We start from the raw sequence: 20,535 nt of genomic DNA, 5'->3' as shown, positions 1-20,535 counted from the left end.
CAATTTATGTGATTGGCTCCTGATTTTTCCAGCATTGATTAACTTAATTTCTTGCTACTGACTTCCAATTTTGACATCGCAAGCATAAAATGTGACCCAGATTAATACTTTGGTATCGTGAGCCCTTGATCTGTGTAAGTGCAGAAATTCATGAAATAAGAACCCATCAGTGACATCCTTGACAACAGATTCTGAGACAAACCTTTAAGCCCTGGCGTCATGTCGAGACCATTAGTACTTTGTTTGAGTCTAAAAGTAATGATGTAACCGATAGTGATTTTGAAAACATTTTGCCAGATGTGAGTTAACAGCCAGGTTTTGGGTTAGATAAGGAAGTGATTGCATCTTTTTATCAAGAAGGCAGTTGTTACTGGAAAGGTTTCTCCTTGGCAGGAAAAAAAAGGCACAAAAGAACCTGGAAATCAGAAACAAAAACAAAAAATTGCTCAAAAAACCTGAGCAGGTCTGACAGTGTCTGTGGAGAGAAAGCAGAGTTAATGTTTCAGATCTGTGACCCTTAATGCATCCTGATCCATTTGGTGGTGGATGACTGACAGATCCCATGCGAGTCACCCCGTGGAAGGAGCATGTAAATATAAATTCAAAGCAGCCATCACCTTCATAACCACTGGGAGACGATGGCCTACTGTTGCAGTACTGAGGTCCTGTTCAAACAGCTGACACTGTTTTGTCTCAGTGTCCTGGGACGTATGATGCCTGCATTAACACTGAGACTTGTTCATCCCCAGGAAATTGAGTCAGGGCCGAAAAACTCTAAACCGCCTGTGGGCCTCATCCATCCTCAGGGGCCCTGCAGCTGTTTTGGCCATCCTGTCTGACCTATTTGTGAAAGAATGCATACATGTGTGGATTTTAATGTGGTGTTTTTAGGGTTTGTAAAGTAGTAATTAATAATCCACTTTGCCACAGGGTAGAGTATTTCTTATAATAATTTCGCTTTATGTGTTTTTGTTTGTTTATGTTAAAACCTGGTGCACATTTTTTATATTTTGGATAATGGTCACACTTAACCAAATTAACCATCCTAGCGATTAAATTGCCCATATTTCACATTTGTGATGACTTGTGAAATAGTGAAGTTTGATTTTCAGCACATTCTTTCTGTCAAGGTCATGAGCTAATTAAAACTAATTTTTTTTCTGATAATTAGCAAGGGTTGCATAGCTGCTAATGAGCTTTAATTAAAATTCATTAAAATGTAATTAAAAAGTGAGTGAGTTCAAATTTCAGCGTCTAACTTGGTCAAACCCATTAGCCCAAGGTTTTGAATGGCTAAGCCAGTAACAATACCACAACACCATTGCCTCCTGCTTGCTGTTAAGAATACTGAGCCTTCAGTTAACAATTCCATTTGCCAAGGTTAGAAAATTACCATGTTGTTTTAAAATTAATCCCTCCAAATCCCTCATTAATATGAACAATAGACTATTGTCACAGCTCTATTTTATGAATCGCTATTTGCAACATTACCTATTTTGTGAAGAATATCAGCGGACATTTACAACTCAACAAGCTTGACTCACATTGCAATGAACTGCAATTGTACTCACAGACTGGAATAATTACAATGAATTCCAGATTTCAGTTTTATCTCACTTCTGTTACAGAATTCACCAACACAGACTTCACGTTTAACTCTGCAAAACAACTATCTGAATTGTTTGCAATCCAAAATTCCATATTTCAGAAACCCCAGAATTAATTGTGGTTATTGTGCTGTACTGTATTTTGCTTATGAGAATTTGGACTGCATTGTCTGAAATTACAGTCTTGGCAAACAGTTGTGTGGAACTCGCAGTGTTTTCTTCCTCAAGTACAAAATGAAAGAAGGACAATTTAAAATTCTTCCTAATGCCCAAGACCATGACCAGTTTCAAAATTGCATGTTGTGAATTGTGCTAATTCATCAATAACGTTATTGAAAAGAACTTTTACTACTTAAGTCTTTTAAAACTACTTCCAAGCTACTATATTGCAAAGACTAGCACTTTCCTTTGCTAGCATGATTGAATTTTTTGACAGTAAGACAAGTTCATTTTGTACTAATATGGAGACTTTCTATCCAAAACAAGCTGAAAATTAATAAACCCAGAATTGCTTTCTACGTAGCAAGGTCCCATAAACAGATGAATGGTGGTTGATTTTTGTTTCGCTGAAGTAGTTCAAGAAAATAGATCACCATCATCTTCTGCTGTGCAACTAATGATAAACGGTAAACACTGGCCCAGTGAATCTTGCATTCTTTGTATGATATCTTTTATTACAGTTACAGTGATATTGGTTGAAGAAGGCATGAACCACAGTCTGCAGAATAGAAACTTTTGAAAGATAGAAACAAAACGTATTCCTTATGCCCCCACATACCAAGGTCTACTGCTCCTTCCACTTCCTTTGGCCTCTCAGGCCTCTGTAACCACAGTGTGGCCCATTCTGCTCATTCACCCAGTACGCACTGCATAAAAACAATGACTCCTACAGTGGCAGTTGGATGTGTAAAATAAAGCGGTAAAATTGTAATTCATACATGACTTTCATTATAGTAAAGAAGTTTCATTTATTAAGGCCAACAGGAGTCTTAATCTAAAGAACTAGACCCTCTGCATTTTAAATACCTATAACTACAAGTTACTTGACACTACTTGAATGTCTATGAACAAATATTATAAATAGATAGAAATCAGACACTAGGACTGCCAGTTAAGCTGGGGCACAGTTGTGTTGACAATCTAATGGTTGTTTGAGTTCTCACCCAAGAATATGTATATAAAAGCTGATCTCTCGCTGTTCGACCCATCACGCCAATAGGCAGCATGTAATTGAGGAAACGGACAAAGGGTTTGAGGTTGCTGTTTTTGAGGAGGGAGACAATGAAAGAGATGGGGAATACCTGAGAAATGCAAACTTGGGGACAAAGAGAGAGAATTGGTAGAAAGAGTGAAGATAGTGAAAGATGCATTTAGGCTTCCTAGAGCAAGATAAGGGGTTGCCTTTGGCTAATATTTTAAAGTGTGGATTGTGATTATTTAAGTATCTCTCTCACATTTCCAATTGAGTTAATGTAAGAGGTTTTATTACTTTAAAATAAAAGTATGATGAAATTACTTCTCCACTTGAAAAGAGTAGAAAAGTTGAATGTACATATGATCATAGTGAGCAGACATCATTTTAAAAATATAACACAGGCATGGTTTTGTACAATTTTTAATCTGTGCTTGAATTAGCTCAGTTTTGTGGCATTTTATACATATGTTTGACATATTTGCCTCATACTTGCTGGTTAAATTGGTATTTAAACATATTCAACGTGATTTTTTTAAGTTGAACTCTGTTCTAGATTGAATATATCACAGGGCCTCTACTTCTAAATTACCATAATTACATTCACTCTAACAGATTAACCATATTTAGAAAAGGAACATATAAATTCCTAGATGAGAGGGGAAACACATAAGATACTGATGGAACTTGAAAGGGTGGATACCGCGATAATATTTTCTCTTGTGGGAGAGATTTGAACCAGGAGTTTGCAAAAGAAGTTGGAAATAAGGAGATTTACTTGTCTCTCAAAGTTTCATTAGTCTATGAAATTCTCTTCCCAAAAAGTGCATAAGATGGGGTCATGGAATTTTGTAAAGGCTGAGTTAAAAAGATTTTTGATAGACAAGGGAGTCGAGGTCATGTTGGCAGAGAGAAAGGTGGATCAGGTTAGCCACAAACTTATTGAATTCAGCTTGAAGAACCACTCCTCCTCCTTTGTTCCTACTTTGCCTATGAAATTTTCTTGATAGAATTTCAGCAAATTATTTTCATGAAGAGGCAAGAGCATTCACATGATTTTGGGAACATGAATCAGGAATTATTGGGGAATATTTTCGTATGAAGGTCATCAGCTGGCAGAATGTATGATACAGCGCATTTGGAATATCCTGCACTTTTCTGGAATGGGAGGTTGTGGGTTCATCTCCACGAATTTCCACATGGATTTCCAGTGATTGCCTTCTGTGGCGTGACTACTGGAGTCCAGGAAGCTGAAGGAGAGAGTAACAGGACCAATTATCCGTGCACACTGCAATAAAGGTGAGAAACAGCCAAAGATAATGCGTAGTCCAAGAGAATGGTACAAGGATTAAATAAGAAGGGAAGAAATTATTTAAGCATGAGGCAGCGGGGCTAATTTTGCTGTGTCAGGTCTATTGTCACAGCACAGTGAGGGAAAGAGGTCATCTGGGATGTGAATGAACAAAGTGAGCACAAGTGTAACTCCTTAACTAATGAGCTTGAATGATTGAGAAATTGATATCTGGGGATCAAGAAGGATGAATTAAAGGAGTTGATTTTAATATTAAACCTATTACATAAAAAAGGCTAAATGAAATGAAAGAAAGATTGGATTAAGGCAAAAACATAACAAGGGAATGTAAGAAAAAAATAATGTTTGACATTTTCTTTCATCCCCTAAAGTAATTCATAACTTGAAGGAATGAGACTCCACACTGGAAGTTGTTCAGTTTTAGTGCCAGAGTGCTTGGCTAATGCTTATCATTGTGTTAAAACTGTATGTACACTTGCACTCAAATTTCTGGTAGCTTTTGCTTGTATTGTCCATGCACGTGCTTCCACAATACAAAATGCGAGTCAATGGTAAGGCAGGTAGTGAGATAGACTTCTGTAAAAGAATGGTGCCGAATAACTCACCAATCTTACAACATTCACATAGCGCTGCTTATCACCTTAGTTGGTGTGCCTTTTACCTAGAAGTAAGTACCTATATGAAAACATGTGAATTGTTTCACTGCTACAGTTCACTAATACGTAATTAAGGCCGTAGTTTTAATTCTCTGTATTAAGCAGCACTGAGATGGGATTGCCATAATCTCTCATGAACTTGCCTCAGATCCAAACAAGCTCTGATATTTATGGAGGGCTTGATTTATTTTTCAGCTTTTCAATATCACCTTCTGGATTTGTTTGTAATTTTGGGGAACTTTATTTTCAAGTTGGGATGGGGAATCTAATGCCTAGAAGATTTCTGGTTCTAAAACCATGCTGGGTCAATGTTGCTTGTGGAATCCCTACAGTGTGGAACCAGGCCATTCATCCCATCATTTCCACACCCTCAGCCTCCGAAGAGCATCCCACCCAGATCCAGCCCCCTATCATATCCCCGCATTGCCCATGGCTAATCCACCTAGCCTGCACATCCCTGGACACTATGTGCAATTTAGCATTGCCAGTCCACTTTCCTGCACATCTTTGGACTATGGGAGGAAACCAGAGCATCCAGAGGAAACTCAGGTAGAGGCAGGGAGAATATGCTAATGTCAGACTGATAGCCACATGAAGTTGGAACCAAACCCGGGTCCTGGGCTCCGTGAGGCAGCAGTACTAACCACTGAGCCACCATACTGCCTTATGTAACACTATCTTTAAATATTAAGCCGTAATTATGCTGGATGCGGGTTTACGCCAATTAGGGGTGCTGAGCACTGCTTAGAGGCAGGAGATACTAGTTAGAGTATCAAAGGGTGGATAGCAGTTATGATTGGGCCTACTATTGTCATACTCAAGAGAAGAGGCAGGATTTCAGAGGATTCAGAGTGTTCAGTGATTTGTCCAAATGAGCAGTTGGATGGTACGGTGCCTGATCTCACAGCAAAACTTCTGGGGACAAAAAAAAAATTCAGACTTAACAAAAATATTTCAGCTTCTGATAGCAGTACACCAATAATTTTCAGACTATTAGGATGTGGCAGTAACCAAACTGAAAACTGCATTTCAGCCCTCCTTGGTCCGTTAGTAAGTTGCTCAAACAGCTTCATAAGTCATCACTTGAAAGTAAATGGGTTCCCAGATTCACACCTGGTACCCTCCTTTTGAAAACTGAGTTGCATTTCAGAAATATCAGGATCCATCATGTTCAGATCAAATGGTCCTATAAAACTTAATGAAACTGTCATCCTTACCTGGTCTGGCCTACATATGACTGCAGACCCACAGCAACGTGGGTGACTCTTAACTAACCTCTGGGCAATTAGGGATGGACAATAAATGCTGCCTAGCCAGTCACACCCTCATCCTGTGAATGATAAAAAAACAACCTTTAACAAGAAAAGTGTTGAGACAGTATATCAGAAATATATATACAGGATATATCTGTATTAAACAGCTCTCAAATCAAATTGAATCATCTTTAGCTGTATTGTACTTCACATCTCCCCTTGCACATCTATGATATAAAAAAAATCAAAACTTAATTTTTCAATTTCATTATCATCCATTGCCAACCAGTGGAATGAATGAGTATGTTATAGCAGGGGAGTGTTTTACTGGTAAAATTTGTGACCTAATTCTTAAGTTGGCACTCCTTATATGCAGATCTTGGCCAGTCAAATTTTATGATTCCAATTAGCTACAGTTCTAACCTATATGTCTTCTTTTTAGAACTGTGGATATGGAGTTAAGGATGATTCCTATGGCTGCCAGCCTTGCCAGAATGGCAAATTCTCAAGGGGCGTATATCAGATCTGCAGAAGACACAAAGATTGTGAGGGTTTCTTTCGAGCTACTGTCTTGACACCAGGCACCACAGAAACCGATGCAGAATGTGGACCTTGCATCCCAGGGTAAGCATACTTTATTAAAACTTGCTGTTCTTTCCTGGAAGTTTGCAATCCAAACCAGACAAATTCTGGTATCATTTTAAACTTCTGAGACTCATTATGGAAGAAGAAATTTCGGAAAGCCACGTTTGGTGGCTTTACAGTTGGTGGTTATATAATTTGCTACACATTCTTGTCAGGAATTTCACTTGGTTTTATTAACCACAGGGTGTTAATCTTTTCACCGTGTGTATGGCATATATTTCATTATTCTATCTTTCACATAAGCATGAAGTATTATTTGGGGAAATGGCTGGTGCAATTTCTGATTCATGAAGTAAGATTGAAAGTGCAGAGTAGGCTACCACATTATTATGGTGACCACAGAGGAATACTGAGGGATATACTGTAGTTGTTGGAAAAACCCTAGAGAAATGTAGTTTCAGCTGTGAGTCATTCTTTACATCGACCTTGATGAAAGGGTAGTGAACCATTGGAATATGTGATCAGGTAAGTCGAAGATTTGTCTTTTCCTCTCGTTGTCAGGTTCATGGCCATCTAAGATTTGCAGGAATCCTAAGATTAGCTTTCCTTTTGTTTACTTATTTATAGGCAAGGCCGATATTTATGCCAATTCTGTTTGCCTTGAGAGGGTGGAAGTTAAGAAAGTTTTATTTTGGATTTTAAAGGGAATGGGGAGAAAATGGGAAAATGGCATTGAGACAGAGGATCAGCCATATTTGTATTGAATGGCGGAGCATATTCGAAGGGCTGAATGGCCTATTTTAGCCCCTACTTTCTATGTTCATATGTAAATGAACTGCCTTCTGTAAAATAACTGAATTACTTAGGAGACTATTTCAGAGGTTGATTAAGAGTCAACTGCGTTGTTGAATGTGAAGAGTCACATACAGGACAGACCAAGTATTGATAGAAGAACACATTAATGAATCAGATTGGGTGTGTTTCAGCTAAGGAATACAACCAGTATCTAAGCTACTTGCATCCTTGAATGCTGAAAAACAGAAAAATATTTGACGTAAATATTTCCATCTCCTACTTTGCAATTGAGATAACATCCTCATAAATGGGTCACTACTGATGGTAAAAAAAAACTACTAACAAACCCAAATTCCAGGATCTACTTCAAGGATGGCCATGCAAACTGACGGGGATCAAATTTGTCTTAAGCATAGCAATCAGTTATACTTCCAACCCTTAGAGCTTGCTCAGGGTCATTATATTTGGTCATGGTTGATATTCTACCTCAACTGCACTCTTTTGCTATAGCTATGTATCCTTTCATTCCTTTAGGTGGCAAACATCTATCAACATCTGATTTAAACATACCCCGCCATTGAGCATCCACAACTCTTTGAGTTCCAGAATTCCAAAGATTCGCCGTCCTTTGAGTGAAAACATTTCTCACCAGCTCATTGGCTGGCCACTGATACTGAGGTTGGGGTCCCTGTGTTCCAGACTGTCCAGCTGGGCAAAATATCCTCCTAGCATCAATTTTTGTCAGGCCCCTCACATTGCTAAGTTGCATGCAGTGTAGGCCTTCAACTTGATTTTAGTTTCCTATTGATCTTTGGGGCTTTTCCCAATATCAAAATCCTGACTCTGGTTGAACCAGCTCCCAGAGAAGTTGTTAATCTGAACCCCTCAACCCTCCACAACCAGAATCCCATGTCCCTCCACATGCCCCTATACGACACATTCCTCTCTTGCATCACCTGTGATCCCTCCATTCCATGTTAATCTGGGAAATATTCATCAAGAAAATGAGAAAGCTGAAGCTGGTTCACTTCACACATAGTTTGATTTAGATTTAAATTCCTCTGTTCAGCATAAAACACTGAACATTGCACTCTTCTTCTATTGCTGTCTCTCCTCCTTCATTCCCAGTGTAAACAGGTCCATAAAGAAATATGTCTTCCAATTAACATTAGCTACTTTTAATCACATATGAAATATGCACATATCCTCATGCAATTAGCTCAGTATTTTCAATAATAATATTTAACCCATGCCCCCTTCATGCTACACTCTCCCCATTTTGCTGCCTCTGTGCATTTTCCGTTGTTAGCGAGATGCAGAAACAAAGCAGCTTCAGTAACTTGGGAAGTCTTTGAAATCCTCATTTTTTAAAAAAAATAGTAGGGCATTCAGTGTTTACTTTGAAAAGCATAGGTCTGCTACATTCTTATAACACTGTCAATCAAACAGCAAAAGTAAATGTTCAATTGAAGAAACTAATAACGCACTATTTTTCTTCCTAATTGCTTGCTGTTTCCGCATGGTCTGTAATTCATGTAAAAGCTATCCCCGAATACCAAAACTTTCCAGTCTCTCACCATTTAAAAGATATTCTGTTTTTCTATTTTTCCTACCAAAGTAGAAAGCTGCATATTCCTCTGCATCATATTTTGCCTTCTTATCCACTTACTTAATAGAAATGTACAGCACAGAAAAATGCCCTTTGGCCAATGGATTCATCATTGGTCAGAAACAACCACTTAACTCTTCTAATCCCATTTTCCAGCGCTTCACCCACAGCCATACATGCCTTGGCATTACAAGTGCACATCTAGATACTTTCTAAATGTTAAGGAGACTTCTGTCTGTACCACCCTTACAGAAAATAAATTCCAGATTCCCACCATACTCTGCTTAACAAAAGGTTTTCTCTCACTCCATCTCAATCTCCTGCCTTTTACCTTAAACTATGCTTCCTGATTGTTGATCTGTCCAACAAACATAAATATTCCTTCCTGCCAACTCTAATTGTGCCCTTCACAGTTTTGCACATTTCAATCTTGTTCCTGAGTCTCCTCTGCTCCAAGGAAAACAACCCCAGAGTATCAATTTTTCTTCATTCTTAAATCTCACCAGCCTAGGGAACATCTTGGTAAATCGCATCTGTACCCTGTCTAGTGCAATCACACCCTTTCAATAATCTGGATTCCAGATTAGTAAAGGGAACTAGGGAACCAGTAATGATGGTAATTTTTTTAACAACAATCTGACAGTAACATAACTGATGCTAGCTTTTAATTCGAGATTTAGTAATGAACTGTATTTAAATTTCACCAGCCGCCACAGTGGGGTTGAACCTGTATGCTCAAAGTGAGTGATAATGGGAACTTCAGATGCTGGAGAATCCAAGATAACAAAGTGTGAAGCTGGATGAACACAGCAGGCCAAGCAGCATCTTAGGAGCACAAAAGCTGATGTTTCGGGCCTAGACCCTTCATCAGGTCTGATGAAGGGTCTAGGCCCGAAACGTCAGCTTTTGTGCTCCTGAGATGCTGCTTGGCCTGCTGTGTTCATCCAGCTCCACACTTTGCTCAAAGTGGGATTGGTTTAGCTCAGTTGACTGGACAGTTGATTTGCAAAGCAGAGCGATGCTAACAGTGTGGGTTCAATTCCTGCACCAGCTGAGGGATTCTGCTTCTCAACCTCATCCTCCTTGCCTGAGGTATAGTGGCCCTCAGGTTAAACCGCCACCAGTCATCTGTCTCTAATGAGTCTGGTGATTTGACATGGAGCTTTAATGTAGTCCTCTGGATTACAAGTCCAGTGACTCTACCATTCTTTATTTTTCTCTTCCCCAAGTGCAATAACTCCTACATTAACATAGAAGTTGCCAAACACAGCAAGATCCTTCAAACAACAGCAATCTGAATATTCATATTCATATGAGACTGCAGTATTGACTTTCAGATTATGTTAAGTGCACTTTAAGAAACAGGCTGATCCTTGTTTTGAAGGAGTGTCCTCCCAGATTATCTGGAGTGGGCAGCAACCTCTCACCTGATCCTCAGAGTCCCCAAGGCTGTTCCACGGCACCGGTCCTGCTCTCCACCTCCATATTGCTGCAATAGGAAAGTTTTAAACTCTCACTGATGGATTCGAGTGCCGGATCCTCATTCCTCACCATCACTTTCCAACATTACATCCTGCTCACTGCTTATTTTCCCTTCTAACTTTGTATCATTATTAAACTTCAATATACTACCTTATGATCCAACGTCTCATCATATGTCAGTCCTGCCATCCTCGCAATCAGTCTGATAAACCTTCATTATATCCATAACCAGAACATCTTCTTCGAATATGGAGACCAAAACTGCATGTAATACCCCAGATGTGATCTCACCAGGGCTGTATGCAATTGCAACAAGGCATCCCTGGTTAGATAACTTCATGACATCATAAACCTTTACATAATTTGGACACAACTGTAAAATGTGTTAAATCTTTAGTTCGGATGTCCCGTGCCCATTTTAACATTGTTAATGTAATCCAACTTTGTAACACTTTGAAGAAAGTTCCAATTCCTTTCAAACTGCTCTGGTACTAATTTCTCCTGCTGCCTGTTTCCCACATCATGGTTTAATTGTAACATAACCTGCTATCTGTTTAAGGTCTGCTTGATTAGAACTTCTTCAGTTAATTTTTACCTTGTTATCCTGTTAGGCCAATTGCTTTGACCACCCATCCCTCCCAACGTGATATGATTTTGCAGCCATTTTATTTACCCTTATCCTCTCAACTGCAAACATTTGGGAACATTTTAGCTAAAGGTCAATTTCAGAGGTTGGTGAGAGGATTACATAATTGTGTAAAGTAAGGGTTTTGAAAAGGTTAATGTTGGAGACTGCATTAAGTTCAAATCAATTTGATAATGTCATGTAGTCTTGAGCGAGGAATTGGAGATTTTAGGTTGAAATCCTGAAGGGATCAGATGTGCCGTGCCCGGCTCCTGATAGCCTAAATCGTTATGTCTAACTGGTCCGAGCAGCGAGGCTATAATTGTGGAGGGGGCATCAATGCCCCCTCTATCTACTGCTTTTGTTATGCAATAAACTACATCTTATTGTTTGTACAAGTGCTTCTTGTTGTTAAGACTCACTAATGGTTCATCATCTATCTGTGGTAACCAAGCAGCTCCTTAGACACACCATAGCAAGGAAGATTGGTGTCAGCAGTCTACACTAGCATTAACTGGTAGTGGATGGTTCTGCAGCATATAACAATATACACCTGCCACCTGACCATCGATCCGAGATCCTCACAGAGAAGCTCAGGCTTGATCAGTGGAGGACCAGAGAGGTGTGAACTTCAGAGGGAGCAGGATGTCTGACAGCTACTTGCACAGCGAGTCAGATTATTATTGCCCAATTCCTGGCAAGCTAATGCATTCAGTGTTGGAACTATGTTTCTCTTTAAACATTCTCACTTCCAGCAGCAGTGGGACCACATGGGATGCAGATGTGTCCAAATGCTAGCTGCTTGTGTGATCCTTCCAGAGGCAGCTGTAGCTGTTATTGGTCACCTCCAGGAGCGCATCAAATTAGATGGAGCTGCTTTCTGAAGACTGCTAAAGCTTTTTATAATAAATTTGGCACCAATTGTAATTGTAGAGGGGATACTTAATAAAAGCATCCATCTACTGATATGAGGCTACCTCCAGATAGCTGACAAACTTTGCATACAATGGAGTCTGTTCCCAAAGCATAAGATCCCACCATCCCCAATTGTGTCCTTACATGGCATTTTGGAAGTCCATGTTGATGAAGTGGACTGCTGACTTTATTTCCCACTCATCCCTGGGAAGCTCCCCAGACACAGGAATTTGCTATGGAGCCAGGCCAAACCAGGTCCTCCTAACCTCCAAAACCAATCTGCCTGGGCAGCAAAATATAGCCAGTAGTTTTTTTTTCTGATCTTCCTGATGGTCTTACTTTTCTGCTTCACAAAGCAATTTAGAAACAGTCCAACTACCAAAAAAGCTTGTGATTACTGACCTAATCACATTTATGACAGGGCGAGGATACAAGGAGATCTTCCTGATCCCACTGTCATATTCTCTGTTGCACTTTCATAGTCTGCCATGGTGGGCTGTCTTGTTTCTGGTTTTGTATGGAAACAAGGCAGCCCACCATGACAGACTGGGCTATATAAATTCAGAGCAGGACAAGACAACAGTGCTACAACAGAAGTTACACAGCACTGACGATGTCACCTAGAAAGGAGATGAAACGTTTGCATGAATACTAGTCAGCTCAACAAAGCAACCAACAACTCCAACCGCAACCCAAGCTACAGATCTTCATGAAAACATTAAAGTTCTGTTTTAGTTTAGGAATATCTTGGCCTGTATCTTTTATCATTTATCATTTTTCTTCATCCACACTTTCAGGGTTTACTGTCCAGAAGTACATTTAACACTTTATATTTTGGCATTGCACCCAGCATTCCCCTGAATTATCTCACATAGCTTATTATGCTCAATGTTTGCAAAATTCAATTTTCCTGGAATAAACACATATAAATGCTTCAGTGGATTTTGTTTCTATAATGTTGTGCATTATTTGGATGACAGACTGCAACTAGTTCATATTAAGTATTTAATTTTCAGTGAATGCTCAAAATCTCCTTGTATCCTGGCCCTGTCATAAATGTGATTAGGTCAGTAATCACAAGCTGTTTTGGTAGTTGGACTGTTTCTAAATTGCTTTGTGAAGCAGAAAAGTAAGACCATCAGCTTTGGCCTTCCACACATTTGTGGTCTGGCATCAGTTCTAATACCACTAACCACAAGTGGCTCCTAATGTTTCTTATTTTGGTTATTTATACTGATCTCGATGCATTGAAGAGTTGTGAATAGAAGAATCATTTCACTTCAGCAATTTTGACTTTTAATCAACTGTTCACATTTGATTATTGTCTTGGAACAAATTTTTGGTCAAGTGTATTACAGAAATAGCTATGATAAAATAATTCATCTTAGAGAGAGAAACCTGTCATACAAGTAATTAAATATTGTTTCCTGTATAAGATTGCAATAAGACTGGCAATTAAAGTCTTAAATTCCTGGAACTCTATATTCTCTCCATGTGCAGATAGTATCATCAAAACTAAATTGCTATAAACTAGACAAAAAAGATGTTAATCCAGAACAATCCCAATACTGCATTAATTCCTCACACATTTTCCACTGACTGAGTTCAATTGTTGCACTATCTGTATTTTGGTAAATATTAAGAAAGATTCAGTACTCAAAGGACTGCCATAATTTATTTTAATTTAAGTCAACTAATTGTTCATAAGAGTTTTAATAGGGAATATTTGCTTTTTAAATTAAGGCAATATGTAATGGATCCTACAAACTTTCTTATGCTTACTTCATTGAAAAATATATTGAAAATTATGTGACCCTAATCAATTTCTCTTAACTGAAAAAAGATAAAAGTACAGATTTGACAGCATTCACCGGTTGTGAAATATTGGCCTGAGCCTTCTATGGATCAACAGAGACCAGATGTAGACCAAGACATGGTTCAGGCCTCCACGAAAGCCTTGAGCCTCTAGCTGCTATGGGAATTGCCCTGAAAATTTCAACTTCCAATGAGCAATTCCCTGTAAATCTCTGCAAAAATATTTGTCTCTGAGTTAGAGTCAAGAATTTGGATTGTTCCATAGGATGTAACTGAATTATTACTCGGAACATGTTAGACACAGACTTCCTAGACTAAATCCTGAGTAACTACAGAGCTAGTCCCACTATCACCCACACTGATGCTCCTGTCTACTCTCAGTGCTCCCCTAGACTCCCACTAACTCCCTGTATATTCCCTGGAACTCTGACTACTAACCTGTCCAACATAACTAGACTAGTCTGTGACCCCACACCTACATCCCTGGCTTCTGAACAAACTAACCCCCAACCCAAAATGACTAGACCCTGTGCTGACTATCCTCTAAGCTGCCTATCCATCTACCTACCTTGCCCACCTGTCGCCCTCCCATCTGCAACCTCACCGACCTGCCAGTCTACCTAAATGCTTCTAACCACCTGCCACCCTACCCACCTGAACCTCAACCACCTGTAGTCTACCGACCCTAACACCTCACCCACCTCCCAACTTATGAATCCCATTCACTTGCCAGCTCACACTTGTACCCGCCCTACCACAGTACCCATTCGCCCAGTAACACAAATTGACAAATTTACACTTGACATTTAAAAGCATGCTACAGAGCAGCTAATGTGTCTTCCCACATCTGCAACTCCACTCTGCTGCGACATAGCCCTGGAAGAGACGCTGCCTTTGGTACAGCAATGGAGGACTGGGAAACATTCAAATTGAACAACCATCCAGCAATGAATGCTGCTTCCTAGATGATCCTACAGGATTCACTGATTCTATACAGTATACAGTTGTTCAATGAGCCTGGAAGTACTATCGTATAGCACGGGCAGCATAACATTGGCCAGAGGAAGTGGCTGGAGGTGCACAGGTTGGCGTAGGAGAGTTGAGGGATCATGAGTGGAAGGGCAGAACCTGGCATGTGGAACATGAGGAGAAACTTTTGATTTTACTTTTGTCACAACAGTAGTAAAATATGAGTTATCAATTTTGACTTGCATCATCCTGATTTTAATATCTGGGCCCTTCATGCACTGAAAACGGTTTTAAAAAGCAAATAAAAGTCCCGGGCAATCAGTTGACCACAAGTCAGCCCAGCTTCATGAAACTTAATGTAAGGGAAACAAAGGTAGTGTGAGCCAAAACTAGTATTTTCCAAAGACATTGAAATTTAGGTCTTATCTCCTCTTTGCCTGACACAATTGTGGATAAGTTTCACATAGAACATAGAACATAGAACATAGAACAGTACAGCACAGAACAGGCCCTTCAGCCCACAATGTTGTGCCGACCATTGATCCTCATGGATGCACCCTCAAATTTCTGTGACCATATGCATGTCCAGCAGTCTCTTAAATGACCCCAATGACCTTGCTTCCACAACTGCTGCTGGCAACGCATTCCATGCTCTCACAACTCTCTGCGTAAAGAACCTGCCTCTGACATCCCCTCTATACTTTCCACCAACCAGCTTAAAACTATGACCCCTCGTGCTAGCCATTTCTGCCCTGGGAAATAGTCTCTGGCTATCGACTCTATCTATGCCTCTCATTATCTTGTATACCTCAATTAGGTCCCCTCTCCTCCTCCTTTTCTCCAATGAAAAGAGACCGAGCTCAGTCAACCTCTCTTCATAAGATAAGCCCTCCAGTCCAGGCAGCATCCTGGTAAACCTCCTCTGAACCCTCTCCAAAGCATCCACATCTTTCCTATAATAGGGCGCCCAGAACTGGACATATTGGAGATGAAAAGGTTACCTGCACATAATCCAGCTGAAAATTATTTAGTCCAGAAAACAACGAGCGCAGACATGAGTATACACAAATGATTTCTCACAAAGCCATAGAGAAAAAATACTTTTGGCACTGGAACTGGAGAAAGCTTGCCCTGTTTCTCCTTGTCTCCTTCCGACTCTGTGAAGGGCAACCACCCAGAAATGAAGCAAAATCAGAAAAATATCCTTTCACTGACAACTCAAAGATTTCTGCAATGCTTCTCAAAATATCCAGGACAGAGAAGGTCATTTACCAATTGTGCCATGCTAGTTAACCAAAACCTGGCTGTATAGGTTCCATTTCCCAGCTCTTGGCCCAGAGTCCTGGAGGCTATGGCAAAGCCAGTGAATATTTAAATATTGTATAAATGTTACTAGTGTTTCCAACTCAATTACTCTGGGTGAAAATAAATCTCCTCAACATTCCTCTTAGCCATCTTCCTCTTATCTTAAATATATGAACCACCGCCCCCTCACTTTGTTTTATGATTCCTGTACTAATGGAAAAGTGCTCTTATCTTACCTGTGCTCCTCATAATTCAGGTGCCTTCTTAATCTTCACTGTTCCGACAATTACAAGCTGAAACATTGCCTGCTGCTGCTGGGGACTCAAGACATCAGTGAACTAACCATGGTGTCAGGTGAAATCCTAACACCTCAAGGGCTCTCTAAGAATGTATATTCTTTTATGTTGCTTTCTGTACTGTGCACTCTCTCTACTTTAAAATTCCTACCTGGGTTTGTGTGTGTATTTGATGTAATGTGTTTACTATTTTTCTTGGGCTAGCAGGTAATAAAAGCACTTTTTCCTTTCACTCAAGGATACCTTACAATTGATTCCTTATTTGATTGCGGTGAACTAGCAAACTCCATCTGTATTGAAGGAAGTTAAAGCTGCGCACTAAAAAGGAGTTCAAAATCTTTGTTGTAGTCAGCTGTGGTGAGCCCATTCACTGTTCCTCCCCCAATTGTAGCACCTTACAAAAGATTCCTATCACTTCTGAGGAGCTGTGAATGCTTTAAGAAACTGGTCAGAGTCCATGAAAATTGTGGAGTACTTGTACACACCAATGTGAGCAATGAGATGGCCCGATCAGGACAGCACAGTGCAGGCTCAAACCCACTTATGCTTAAAAGTCTTTGCAGAAAATTGGAAAGTTTGGGAATGGAGTCAGGAATCCCATAATTAGGACCTGTCCACTATTTTGCAAGGCTCACAAGCCATTCAGACTTGGTAAAAATCCAAACCATTGTGCCAGAACACTGGCAGATAACTAGTGTAATTCCATATTAAAAGGAGGGGAGAAAATGTGTACAGGAAGTTATGAAGCACTCTGCAAGAAAACAAAACAGTGGTAGGAAAATTAATGGATTTCCGACTAAAGGAGAAAGTAGGAGAACATCTAGAATTTTTTCAAAAATCACTCGTCAATTTTTCAAAAGGGAAAATCTACCTTGACCGACATAGTTTGAATGCTTTGAGGAGATAACAGGGTATGTAGACAACGGTAATGCAGTAGATGTAATTTCGCTGGATTTTCAATAAACCCTGAACGATTGGCATACCATTTTCACCATTAAAGATGCCATATTAAACTGGCACAGCACAAAGATGGATCCTACCATCTTTGTGGCAGCAACTGAACATGCACTGGTAGCTACAGTACAGGCCTTGTGAGGATGTGCAATTGATTCTGGTGCCGGGCTGAGTAGTATTTGTTTTGATTTGCAAGACCAAAATTCAAATAACTATTTAGGAGTGACAAAGAATCGCCTGTCTTTTCACTGATCATAGAACATAGATAGAACATTACAGCACAATACAGGCCTTTCGGCCCTCGATGTTGTGCCGACCTGTCATACCGATCTGAAGCCCATCTAACCTACACTATTCCATGTACGTCCATATGCTTATCCAAAGCTAGTTAACAGTGCTGTCATGTTGCGCCGGGCACTGCGGGGTGATGAAGAATGAAATGAAAAGCATAATACAACAAACAATAAATAAAAACAGAATAAGAACCGAAAGAACTGTGGATGCTGTAAGCCAGGAACAAAAACAGCAATTGGTGGAGGACTGGCAGCACCTGTGATAGAAAAATCCGAGTTAACGTTTCGGGTCCAGACCCAAAACATAGACTGTCATTTTTTTCTTCACAGTTTCTACTAAACCTGCTAAGCTTTTCCAGCAACTTCTATTCTTGTCATAAAGAAAAACAGAAAGTGCTGGAGAAAGTTAATAGCTCGGCAGCATCCGTGAAGAGAAACAGTTGACATGCACCTTCAAAAGAGACACCTGGGATGAGTCATAGCAGAATGAAAATGTTAACCCTGTCTCTCCCTCCACTTTGTTGCCAGGACATGTTGAGATTCTCCAGCATTTTCTGTTTTTATTTGAGATCTTCAGTATCCACAGTATTTTGTTTTCGTAACAAACTCCAAGCATCATATGAATTCTGGTTAATATTGCACTATTATGAATAGAGTTTTAGCTTAACATATATGTTAAAACATTATTTCAGTTTTCCTCATTATCATTTTCTCTCTCTCCTGACTAATCTGCTCCTGTGTGCAATGTAATAATTTGTGATGGAGTTCTACCTTCATAGCTGACAAACACCAAACGGTAATTAAATTAACGTGAAGCATCAGTTCTATAATTAGCTGAGCATACACCTGTTACTTCAAAGGTCAATGTCAGAAAACTGTGTCTGTTTTCATGCAAGGACAGCTCCATGTGGTGTCTGAGAATCTCAGGGCACCCAGCTGAGGTTGTGCAAAATTTATTGTGTAACGTGCTGAACATTTCCTAGTTTTCCTTAATTTATAGTTTGCTACATTAGTCATTGGACATTGTTTGCCAAAGACGTACTTTTAAATCTGCCAAAAACAGGGCATAGGTTTGAGGTGAGAGGGGAAAGATTTAAAAGGGACCTAAGGGGCCATGAGGGTGGTGTGTGTATGGAACAAGCTGCCAGAGGAAGTGGTGGAGGCTGGTACAATTACAACATTTAAAAGGCACCCGGATGGGTATATGAATAGGAAGGGTTTAGACGAATATAAGCCAAATGCTGGCAAATGGGACGAGGTTAATTTAGGATATCTGGTCGGCATGGACGAGTTGGACCGACAGGTCTGTTTCAGTGCTGCACAGCTTTGTGACTCTATGACTCTATGTGCACAAATAGGATAGGTTTAGAGGGGTATGGACCAAACACAGCCAGGTGGGACTAGTTTAGTTTGGCAAACTTGGTCAGAATGGAATACTTGGACTGAAGGGTCTGTTTCAATGCTGTATGACTCTCTGACTCTATTAGTACTAAAGTAATGAAACCTACAAAATTATGTTGATTTGTGATTGGTGTGCACCAACAAAGGAAGGAGTACACATAAATTACTATTGGCATTATCTTTAATTTATCCACTGTGCTATTTTTGCTGAGGCTGCTTGGATAATTTATATTTATTATCTTTATTTTCAGTTACTACATCCTAGACAATCGATCCAGAAACACCTATACAAAGGTTTGCCATTCCTGTTTACTGGCACCTCCTAACACAAAAGAATGTGAGTTACTTCTCAAGTGTCCACATATATTAAAAACATAATTTTAATACTGTATCCTGCTTTACTGTTACTTTAATATTAAGCCGGAATTTCTCAGACAATTTGATGAATGTTCACATTACAGATTAGTGTAGTCCAGGTAAAGGCCAAAACCAGGGACCAGAGGCTACAGCAGATTCTCTCATGGACAGCCTGGCTGGCTGAATCCCTACAGAACAGGACACAAAGCAGAATCATCCTTAATTCAATGGTTCAATATTAGGTAAAGGGTTAGAAAGTTCTTCTCATTTGGGAGACAGGTTTTGACATGAATCCATCCCAAAGGATAAAGGAGGGAACGTAGAAATGTGAAACAAAAGTTAAAATTCACAGAAAGTCAGTTGTCTCCCAAATAGGGAAAAGAATCATTAACATTTCAGGTAGAAGTCTTTTCATAGCTATTCATTTACAAATGAAGCGAATGGATTTAAAGAGAAAGAACAGGCAATGCATTCTCAAATAAATATAAAATGCATTGATTAATCTGCAAGCTGATTAACAGAAAACTCTTGGATAATATGAAAAATCTCTGAAACAATTAAAAATAAATTGTGCTATTATTTGAGGCTGAAAGATGTGGTAGTGAACTACAGAAAGAAAAATGTGAGAAATTGAAAAAGTGAAAGATAAAGGGGCGTTGAAGTTTGCAAGTAGAGCAAGTCAAAAATAGAGAACATTTGGCAATCAGTGAAATGAAAATGAAACAGATTCTGCAAAGAACAGTTAATCCAATTCATCTGATTGATGATTTTTGTCAGCAATCAATCAATATCATCCTAAAAAGAGTGAAAATAGGCAGATCTTAGACTACCATCTTTGTGTTCTAAGGGTAATAATCTAAATTATCAAGTCTTCTGGTTATTTTTATGTTTGGATGTGAGTTTGCTCGCTGAGCTGGAAGGTTAGTTTTCAGACGTTTCGTCACCTTTTTTTTATTTGAAAAAATATACTTTATTCATAAGATGTACAAAAAATAAAACATATTTATACACCTACCCAGTCATGCAAGCCGCCCTGGGTTACCCAGGGGGTACGTACACCAACTAAAGGGAAAAAAGGAAGAAAAAAAGGCAGTCGTCACCCTGCACAGTCCCA

General features: G+C 39.5%; 1 protein-coding gene across 2 annotated transcripts in view; it reads left to right on the top strand.

The window, feature by feature from the left end:
- Positions 1–20,535, top strand: part of edar (ectodysplasin A receptor) — an 82,358-nt gene that overhangs the window by 45,445 nt on the left and 16,378 nt on the right. For both annotated transcript variants that reach the window (XM_059646617.1, XM_048533065.2), the window contains 2 exons: positions 6,463–6,644; positions 19,316–19,401. In XM_059646617.1, coding sequence (XP_059502600.1) covers positions 6,463–6,644; positions 19,316–19,401 — 268 coding nt within the window. The remainder of the gene's footprint in view (positions 1–6,462; positions 6,645–19,315; positions 19,402–20,535) is intronic.

Source organism: Stegostoma tigrinum, chromosome 6 (assembly GCF_030684315.1).
Source record: "Stegostoma tigrinum isolate sSteTig4 chromosome 6, sSteTig4.hap1, whole genome shotgun sequence".
Lineage (NCBI taxonomy): Eukaryota > Metazoa > Chordata > Chondrichthyes > Orectolobiformes > Stegostomatidae > Stegostoma > Stegostoma tigrinum.
Note: the sequence above shows the minus strand (reverse complement) of the source record. Positions and strands in the feature narration are given on the sequence as shown.